The 10,889-nt window shown below is 30.9% G+C and overlaps 1 protein-coding gene and 2 non-coding genes across 3 annotated transcripts; 2 read left to right on the forward strand and 1 right to left on the reverse strand.

The window, feature by feature from the left end:
* Positions 1-89: 89 nt before the first annotated feature.
* Positions 90-5,535, forward strand: LOC132939144 (katanin-interacting protein-like). The gene is made up of 14 exons (XM_061006170.1): positions 90-315; positions 464-873; positions 1,059-1,276; positions 1,343-1,540; positions 1,617-1,754; positions 2,089-2,232; positions 2,303-2,583; positions 2,838-2,997; positions 3,051-3,228; positions 3,469-3,624; positions 3,688-3,827; positions 3,900-4,001; positions 4,068-4,201; positions 5,260-5,535. Exons 1-14 carry the CDS (start codon positions 272-274, stop codon positions 5,369-5,371), a joined length of 2,415 nt encoding a protein of 804 aa, XP_060862153.1. The 5' UTR covers positions 90-271; the 3' UTR covers positions 5,372-5,535.
* Positions 5,536-6,492: 957 nt separating this feature from the next.
* Positions 6,493-6,655, reverse strand: LOC132939989 (U1 spliceosomal RNA). The gene has a single exon (XR_009664042.1). It is a non-coding gene; the product is annotated as a U1 spliceosomal RNA (small nuclear RNA).
* A 3,325-nt stretch (positions 6,656-9,980) lies between these two features.
* On the forward strand, positions 9,981-10,142 carry LOC132939990 (U1 spliceosomal RNA). Its single transcript, XR_009664043.1, has one exon. It is a non-coding gene; the product is annotated as a U1 spliceosomal RNA (small nuclear RNA).
* Positions 10,143-10,889: the final 747 nt, after the last annotated feature.

Below are 10,889 nucleotides of genomic sequence, written 5' to 3' on the forward strand. Positions count from 1 at the left end.
CCAATAAGTTTATCTATTAGTTCAAATGTCTTGTAAGTTTTGGTTGCTATAACAACAATTGTCAAAACAACTAAAATTTATTATATTTGATGCATAATTGCATAAATAACAGATAAGAGCTAGTTATGAATGTTTAATTTAAATTACTATTGTAACAAAATTATTTTTTATAGTTATATAATTTCTTAATAAACATTTTTAAAAATAAGTACCTAGTACAAATAAAATCTATAATATTATATTTAATTTTGTATATGAAAATCATTACTTCATGTCGAAAGAAGTATTTCCATTATGGTTGGAAGATTTATCGGAGTGAGTTGAAAATCTGACATAAATTAAAAAATTATAATAATGATTTACCAAGATTTTTAAACTATTATAAAATATAATAAAAAAACTACTATCAATCAGAAAAAAAATGTATGAATATTTTTATTAAATGAAAAATTATGTTTTTTAGGAGAATTGGTAGTTCTCGAAATATATCAACACGTTCACGAAGAAATCGAAGAATATCAAATGCAAAAAGTGCACGTTTCAGGCCAATTGAGCCTGCAGTGCTTATGGATATATCACCAACATTATCTCTATCTCCAACAATATCTAGTAGAACAAATGATTTATTTGATTTGCTTGATGAAGGCATAGATACACAAACACAGCGTAGGGAAAATTCTGCACGATATGGTCGGCGAGCTATATCTAATGTTAAAAATATATCTAATCAAACTTTACATTATGTTCCTGATGAAATAATACTATCTAAAAAACCTACTAACCAAGTTAATGAAGATTTTCTCGAACAGTCTTGGACATCTTTAAACTTTTTTAATCGCAAACAAAAAGGAAGACTTACTAGCAAACGACAAGGTAAATAGTATTATATTTACTGTTATTGTTATTACAATAATAATATGACAATGTTCTTATAATATTAATAATTATTATTAGTAAAATTTAAATTAGTTTAAAGGTTTTTTAGTACTATGATGATTTTTTTATGATAACTATAAATTATATATTATGATCTATTAGTAATTTGTACATACTTGCAGATCGTAAAACACCAATGAGCTTTGGTGTGGAATCTGAATTTGACACACACACTCCAAAAAATGAATCTCAATCACATACACCTTTTGTAATACCTGAACTACCATCTGGATCAACATTAAAATTGGATATAACCAGTACTTGGGGTGATCAACATTATATTGGTCTCAATGGTTTAGAAATTTTTAACAATGAAGGTCAATTAGTAAATATTTTAAAAGTATGTATATATATAATATTATAAAATGTAAAAATTGTTTACCATTTTTTAAAATTATTTATTAAGATTTGGGCTGATCCATCAGACATAAATGTTTTACCAGAATATACATCAGATCCTAGAGTTGTAGATAATTTGATAGATGGGATCTATCGAACAAGAGATGATATGCATTTATGGCTAACTCCATTTACTCCAGGTGCTCATCATTTTATTTATTTAGAATTTGATGATGTACATACAGTAGCTATGATCAGAATATGGGTAAGTTGATTATAAATTAATAAAATATATTAAGTTCCCTATATTTTAATTATTTTTTTATGGATGATTCCAATAGAACTACAACAAATCAAGAATCCATTCTTATAGAGGTGCCAAAGACTTAAAAATGTATCTTAACTCAGAGTTAATATTTCAAGGGGAAATTGCTAGAGCGTCCGGTGGAATTGTAGGATGTACAGATGCATTTGGTGATGTAAGTAATTAAAAATAAAATCTTATAAGTTATGGCTAACTAATAAAAATTATGTCATTCAACAATGTTTAACAAAGCAGTGTTGAAATGTTTTTAATCTTAAGAAAAACTTGACTAACCTTGATTTATCATCTTGTGGTTTCACATCAAACAATACCATTTTATTTTAATTATATTTAATTTGACTTTATAGTACGTTTTGTTTAAAATGAATATGGTATACATTCTGTCCTGTAATTATATTAAATAATAAGTTTATAAATATGCAGAAAGTTCTTCATATTTTTCTTAATGTTTTATTTTAATTAAAAAGTGTTATTTATACTGATTTTAGACAATACTGTACACATTAGATGAAGATATATTAGAAAATATTGCACAAAACGATACTTCATATTCAATATTATTAGAAGCCAACAATACAGTTGATTCAATTTCAGTTGAACCACAACAACGTCCTCTTACAGCTGACACTGGAGTACAAAAAACTTAAAATACTTTTATAATTTATTAAATATTTACATGCTAATATATTAAATTTTTCCTAGATTATCAGACCTTTAACATGTGCACAACCAATTGTCACAAATATATCTTCAGATTCGTCTGAATCTAACTCAAAAACTCAATATCAAATAACTGGATCAGTATTATGCCAACAATCATTGACTATTACTATTATTTCAACTTGGAATTCATTAGATAATTCAGAATCAATGAATACTTTTAATGTTGTTGGATTGCTGGGACTAGAAGTATTAGGGGAGACTGGTGATGTAGTTAAAATAGACAGTATAAAATGTAATATTGATACATCTAATGTAGACAAGTAAGTTAATTCTTTTTTTTATTGTAAATATTTTTTACCAACTATGTGATTAATTCTGATATTATGCATAATACAATGGTTTTGTTCACATTTTTGTTTAAGAATAAATTAATTTAATATACAGAGAATATTTAAATGTCAAATGCAATTATCATTATAAATGTCAAAGCATAATTTATATCAGATCTGATAGTTATATATCAGTATTTTTATATGATACATTGAATGCATTTAAAATGTTCAATATGTTATAGATTATTAGAATGCCATATTACCGATAAAGATTGTGATATGTGGACTTGTGAGTTACCAGATGAGCCTTTAACTTTGACATTCAGCTTTTTAGCACCAGTCCATTTGTCAGCATTGGTTATATGGAACTATAATGGATCGATAGAAAACTTAGACTGTGGAGTATGTTTTATTTATTATTTTAATTTATGAAGAAATTAATATTTTGTGAATAGGTAAAATTTATAAAACTGAATATTGATGATCGAGAATTGGTTGAAAGAGGTACAGTTCAAGTAAGACGTGGTCCTGGACATTGCCGATATAATTTTGGTCAAAAAATTCCTTTACTTCCAAAGCATTGTCCCGCTCGATCTAAAGAATTTGCAACAGTAAATCCAAAACAACATATAAGTATGTATGTTTTTACTTAACATTTAATTATAGTTTATAAACATAATATACAAATGTATAGGTAATAGTTAATTACATTTATATAATACTATGTTTAATTTGTTTGTATTTAATTTAAAATTTAAATAGATTACCTGTAATGTTAATTTATTTAAGTCAGTATTAATATTATATAATTACTTTCTATATAAAATATAATGTGACTTAGTCAGAAAAATAATTATTGTTCTGTCTTATTAGGAATAAATAATCCAGATTACGAGCATGTAACAATTCCAGTTGGTTTTGTTTACCAAATTGCTTTATTATCAACTTGGGGTGATCAATATTATATTGGTTTGAATGGTATCCAGTTATTTGATAAATTGGGACAAATTATAAATTTGGAGCCTAAAAGTAATACAATTTAATTTAAATAAGATATTTATAATTATATGTAAAATATTTTATGTAAATAAGGTATTAGTTGTTGGCCAAGCAGTGTAAATATACTACAAAGTAATAAAAATGATATTCGTACACCTGAAAATCTTTTAGATGGGATCAATGATACTATGGACGGCGCTCATATGTGGTTGGCTCCAATTTTACCTTCAGAGGTTTAATTTATGATCTATTATGTATATGTCATTTTTAAAAAGTACTTATATCTAATTATTCTTTTTGTATAGGTCACCAAAATTTATATTGTTTTTGATGAACCTACTTATGTCTCCATGTTCAAAATTTGGAATTATGCAAAAACTCCTTTAAGAGGAGTTAAAGAATTTGCTGTGAGACAATAACATATTTTATAATTATTTTTAAACAACTTATATTTGTTATTTGTGTTTATAAAGATTTTAGTAGATGATCTGCTTGTTTATAATGGGATTTTAGAATGTTTCAAAACCACATCAACCTTAAATCAGTATTCGACTGTAATATTTGATATCTCTAAAGAGCAAAATGAAGCTATTTTTGAACTGTCAACGTAAGTATTTATATGTATATATATTTGTCAGATTCAAATATCCTATATATTTTACAAAATCATAATTATCCCATAATTTAGTATTAACATAAATATACAATATATTGGTTATGGTATTTACCTAAATAGTGTAAAATATTTCACTATCTAAAAAAAAAAAACCATTAAATTCTTAAAATTATTCATTTTGTGAAAAGGATATAATTTTAAACATCAAATGATGAACCAATAAATACTTTAAGGGATAAAATAATGCATTAACTAGTTTTATGTTCTTAGTGTCAAAGGAACAAATTTATTCTATAAAATAAAGCCACTGTATAGTGTGGCCAAATTAAGACTATGACCAGTTAACATGGGACCAAACCAGTTGTTGACAGTTATCTAGTCATCGTCTTAACTCAGTTGCACTATACAAAAGGTTACCAAAAAGTACCAAGTAGTCCTACTATATAAAACAGAAATAGAATTATAAAACAAAAATAAAAACCATAAAGGCGGGTTTCCATTATACACGTGTCCCGAGTATACAAAAATGTTCAGCTATGTCCAACAAGTAACAACATGATATTGTGGTTAATCGTGTGGTAACTTAACCTAACCAACCAATCACAGGAAAGGATTTACTCAAATGTGTATAGTGGAACCCGCCTTAAATTACAATAAACATATTAAAAGGTTGATTAAAAAAATTTTCTTAAAATTACTTCATAATCTAAAATTTTATTTATTTTTATTTATTTATTTAACGCCAAGCGGCAATTTATAGATACATTGTACAATTAGTAGATTAACATGAAGTGATAATAATGAAATAAAATACATGGAAAATACAGTTATAATTATAGACTTAAGTTTAAACTTATACTAAACAGCGTTCAGCTAGAAGAGTACATGCTAAGGTAAAATAAACTAAAGACAAAAACATTCAGTAGAGATAAACAATAATATAGTCAGCCAAAGATCAGAAGCTATTAAGTAGGTTAAAATTAACAATAAATAAGTATATTATACAATTATTATGTATAAAATCTAAAATGTTGTTTTATGTGTTTTAGTGCAAATGAATTGAATAGTTTGAATATTGAAGGAATGTTATTAGATAATGTTGTTGACCAGTCACAAAGACCATTTACATCAATGTTACCATCTTCAAGATTAATAAATTAAGAGTTCTTGAATATTCTAGATTTAAAACAATGCTTATGTAGTTATGTTAATGTCCAACTAATATTGGATGTATAATATTGTATAGTTGTGTAATTACCTTTAAATATTTTTATAATTGTATGTAAATGTTAGACAAACAATTTATTAAAATAGGTTAAAATGTATATTTTGTTTTTTATTTCATAATTCAAATTCTTGGTTAATCTAAAATGTTTAAAAAACAATCGATCAGACAGTGTAAAAGAATCCACCCAATTTTCTTTTGTTATAAATCTTCTTTTCCACACTAAGTTTTCTCGCTCTTCCATATTTTGAATTGCAAATAAATTTGCATTTCACCAAAGTTTGCTATATTACTAATTTTATTTTGTAACTGTAAGTAGTGTACTAATAGTATACTAGTAGTTTTAACTCATACAATTTAAGAATTAAAATATTATTTAATAATGTAAATCACTTATATTGTGTAAGTATCGTTATCTATGTTTAATCATAATCATTACATAGAGTCTTGGATATAATTGTGTCACCAATTCATAGCCCACTCACTAATAATCTAACCTTTTTTGATCGATTAAAATGAGTGCATTATCAAGAATACAAATAGGTATTGTTTTTCATGCGATAAAAACTATGACAAGAATCAAGAATTGGCCCCGGCCTGTGTCTTGCTACCCTAAAATGGATAAGTGTCTGATGTAATTTCAATATAAGCCAATATGTACTAACATTAAAATATTTTAACAGTCTCATCTTCGTGACATTTGTATGATACTAGTTCTCTGAAAAATGTTGTTCATTGTAATTTACTCGACATTGTACATTCAATAGCATTTCCAAATGTTTCTCCTACAATATTGATGTTTTCCAAAACATAATATTGATATCATTAATTAATTATTATCTAATATTATGCACAATGATGTGAATCTGTGAGAAACGATTTAAATTGCAGAGAATTTTAAGGGAACAATATTGAATATGGCAGGACCGATAGTGATTACAATGATCAACATATGACAAGCGTGAATAGGAAAAATCGTTTTCCTCAAGTAATGCGTGGTGAACACACACCACACTTGAACACCTTAAGGGAGTTGAGAAGATTATTTGTTATATATGAGGGACGGCGCGTACGCAGTCCCAGCTACCAAAAATTATGCGTCCGAGGTATCCACATTAGGGATACTCGCAGGGGTCAACCAACTCTATGTGCAATGAGCAGGCCTCACCCTGGAGGAACCGCCTATTTGATCACGGTTGACCTCCACGCCAGGTAAGTATGCTTGTATTCCGTTTCCAGGGCCATTATATGCTGTCCGAGGTCCGCGGCGGCCCGGCATCCTGTGCCCCGCCGTCACTGTTACGGCGGGTTTCGGATTTGGTATCCGATGTTCCGGGACCTTTTGCGTCACGTAACCCGTACCAAGACGTTCTGTTTGGACGTCGAGCTAGATGCGGCGCGTTTAGAGTGTACCTCCACTTTCAAAAACCGTCCGTCGTTCGGCGAACATTGACTGGTACCTGTTTAACGCCATCTGCCGGCGGTTTCGGTACCATTGCGGAATCTTAGTCCGTTGGTTGGACGGTCGGCAAAACGGTACAAAACTCGGCCCGAGGTACGACACAAGTGCCCAACGGTACATTTTCGTCTTTCACACGGACCGTGTCTCAAATTCTATGGTGTGGTAACGTCCAATTAGTGCCTCCTAAGTACCGTCCCTTCCGTGTTCACCGGTCAGCGTTTTCCGTATGCGCGTTGGTCGGTTCACCACTAGAGCGCGTACAGAGTATGTATTTCTTGTATACAGCTTAACATAAAATGGCTGTTCGAGTTTTAAAATAAATAATATCATATTATTAGTTGGCGTATTTGTGTCGTAGACGACTTATAACAGCAATATAATTTACCGATTAATTTTGATTTGTGAGACAGAAAAAAACAGTACATTCTAACTATTTGAACAGACAAAATTACACTTGTCAACAGCAAATCATTGTCTCACGAATACATTGTTTCTTGTTTTGTATTACCATATTGTTTATTTTATACATTAATAAATACCAATGTACTTTAAATGGCTAAATTAAAATCAGTAAATATCATTGGACGAGTTTGTATTACAATGAGTAATCGATTCCTTTGTATCACGGGTCGTCACAATAAGAACATGAATCTAATTAATAACGTCGCGTCGTCACAACAATAACTAAAAAATAACGTCGTCATTATAGTAAAATCGCAAGTTGCGACAGTGAATGCAACTTTAGAAGAACTTTTTTCATAAACTTTTATTTATTTAAAATACAATTTACAATTTTTACAAAATATTACAATAAGCAAATATTAAAATGTATGATGGTTAAAATTACATGAATAGCATTTCAATCAGCCATTGACAACGCCTCTTGAAAGTTGAATGTTAATATTATATTATATCTCTACGTCAATAAATTACGCTTTATGTCTGCGTGCCGAGTTTCTTCAAATAGTGATGGTGGACATCATAATATGGGAAATTAATGGACTGCTATGCGTGTTTAAATTTTTGGAGAACCGTTTTTACATTATTTGAGCGAGTTCTGTAACTCAAGTAAATTTATTTAACAACTTTAAGTCATCATGTAGCGGAAGAATTGAAACTATCAAGGAGAACTTACCGCGTTATATTATTATTATAACCTGGAATTTTTACTTACTGCTATTTGTCAACTGCAGGCGAGTGACCATGTTTAATGTTTATCCATCGTATTGTACATATTTTGTTTGTATAATTATTATTATAATATAAAACCATTTGTATTAGATTTGTGAACTTATATCCACATACCACAGGTTTTACTGTATGAGTGACTATTGTATTTCAGTCTGTAAATGGTGACGTTTTAAAGTTACCTACCTAATATTAACCGGCCGCACTGACACTACTACAGTATATACGTTTAAAGGCATAAAGCATTACTTGGACGTCACAACCGCACGACATAATATTCTATAGCACATATATTTTGTGTTTAGTTGTAACTAGATAAACTTTAGCAGTATGTTAACAAATAGGTGTAAAAATTTGGTGTAGTAACCTTTAATGGGTACGATAAATTGACATATTATTATCAAACTATAGGTAACAGGTGAGATATTCTATCGTGGGGTTTTTTATGAAATGTAAATCAAGTTATGAGTGTGTTAAATATTACAATTTAAAAATTAGCAATATACGCATTATAGGTACTTCTAAGATATACACAGGTACATTATACATGTCGTAGAGCATAAAATATGGAAGAATTAACTATTCATTATGTATTTTGAGTTTTGATTTGACTACTCGTATATAATGAGCCTATTTTACGTGTGGTTTTTATACTGCTATCTCATAATACATCATATACGATGTACCCGATATTGTAAGTATTTAAATATCACATTGTTATTGTTTTATCTAATTCTCAAACATGACATTTACGGGTAATCTAAGTAGGTACCTACTATAGGTAGGTATTATTTTTACGCACATTGTTTAGTCACGTATATAACACACGTTCAACTTACCTTGAAGTGTATTAGAACTATGTGTTGTATTTTTCATGGTACCTATTTTACATATTATAAGTATTGTTGTTATAGAAAATATTTACAGCGTGTTTCTGTTTACTTGGGTTCATAATAACCCATAACTCATGCCTATGAGTGCACAACAATAATATTCTAAAGGTCAAATGTAATTTTTCATTTCATAAATTATATCAATAAGTAATAACTGGTTGTTTTCAAACAATTGAAATATTTTTACATGATTATTTGTCGTTTAAAAATGTCGTTTACACTTGTCGACACACGCGTCATTAACCACGTCATGTTGAACAGCTGCGGTAGTTCCACACAAGTATACAACGGTATCGCCAAAAGTTCACCAGACCAGCACTTTTTATACTATACGGATCGTGTACCACTTGCCAGCGTGTAAAATATTTTGGCAAGTTTTGAATGTATCCACGTACCAATCTACATTTCAGGAAACGCAGCAACGTCTAGTTTTAAATTTAGAGGACGGCGCGCGCGCGCCATCGCCCATCATCAACACTCTCGATTTTAAACTGCGGTGCGTGTATCGTACAATTCACTGGTCATTTGCAAACCACTCCTCCTCGTGGACCATTAAACCGGGTGGTATGAACCCGGGCCGTGACCGTTTACCGGAATGTTCGTATAATAATAATAATATAATAAAACGCTGCGCGTAGCAACTTTACGACGACGCAAAGTCGACGTGCCGCCGGTGCCGCGATTTACGAGACACTCGCGGCCGCGTCCGGTACTCGGTCCCGGCGACCGAACGTATTCCGCCGGCAGATGGCGGTGTTATCGCATCCCGTCTGACTCGGATCACTGTCGGCCGCGAGATTGCCGTCCGTGGACCGCGACCGGGACGCAAGCCGTCTACGACCATGCCACGACCGCCGTCTGGCCGATGGCGATGGACCTCAGACGTTAGGATATCGCGTAGACCAAGGCCCGGTGCCGGTTGAGGCACGTACGTATTCGCGGTTCTGCACCGGCGCGGCGGGCTGACCGCGTTACTTAATCGGGAACGCGACGGCTATCGGAATACTTACTTGGTGTCGAGGTCAACCGTGATCACCGAGGCGGTTCCTCTAGGACGAGACCGTTCCATTGCACATCGGGACGGTTGACCCCTGCGAGTATTCCAAATAGGAATATCTCGGGCACGTAATTTTTGGTAGCGGGACTGCGTTCGCGCCGTCCCTGATCATAAACTTTAACAGTTTTTCAAATCATATTCTGCTTACAACTTATTCGCCGTAATTGCATTTTCAGTAGCAGTTCGAAATCCGAATGTCGAGTGTCCAAATCCTTTGGGATTTGACGTTATGAGACAAAATTTAAATATTTTAGGGTCAAATTTTTGGTTAATAGTTATATCTTAATATTATATGTTTTGTCACGATTCGTCATTACTCATTTGTATGTTGATCATTTGCATAAGAAAAAATTGAATTTACTCGTCGCACGTATCGAAATTTTAGAATTGTACTCGGACTAAATTACTTTTAAGGATCGAATGGGTGTACATCCGCGACTCGGTGACTCGTGAATAACACGTACAAAACTCGTTATTAACAAAAGTATAATATATTTCGTACTGCAATTTAAAAACTACATTCAACAATTAAATTTTCCTGTCCGTGTCAAATCATTTTGTATGTTATCATCGTTGTTATAAATGAAAAATAATATATTATTTACTTTCACGTTTTCCTTTAACCAAAACAATTTGAGTTGTTCAATATGTAAGTAAATTGTTAAGTTTTGCCAAAAACATGACTTTTACATTTTTAATAACATTATAAAATATAATTGAACTTTTTTACTAATATGTAACTTTTAGTCGTATTAAGATAAAATAGGATTAGTAGTTGTTGTTGTAAGTATCTCCTAGAGCGCGCTGTCAATACCGATGATGAATAAAATTTATCGTCAAAAGATAACACTAAT

This window comes from Metopolophium dirhodum, chromosome 2 (assembly GCF_019925205.1).
Source record: "Metopolophium dirhodum isolate CAU chromosome 2, ASM1992520v1, whole genome shotgun sequence".
Taxonomy (NCBI): Eukaryota; Metazoa; Arthropoda; class Insecta; order Hemiptera; family Aphididae; genus Metopolophium; species Metopolophium dirhodum.

Excerpts from the sequence above, each read along its gene's own strand:
- LOC132939144 (XM_061006170.1), top strand. The coding sequence starts at position 272 with ATGTCGAAAGAAGTATTTCCATTATGGTTGGAAGATTTATCGGA. Across the intron at positions 2,584-2,837 it reads GATACATCTAATGTAGACAA|ATTATTAGAATGCCATATTA; the intron begins GTAAGTTAATTC and ends AATATGTTATAG. Across the intron at positions 4,202-5,259 it reads GCTATTTTTGAACTGTCAAC|TGCAAATGAATTGAATAGTT; the intron begins GTAAGTATTTAT and ends TATGTGTTTTAG.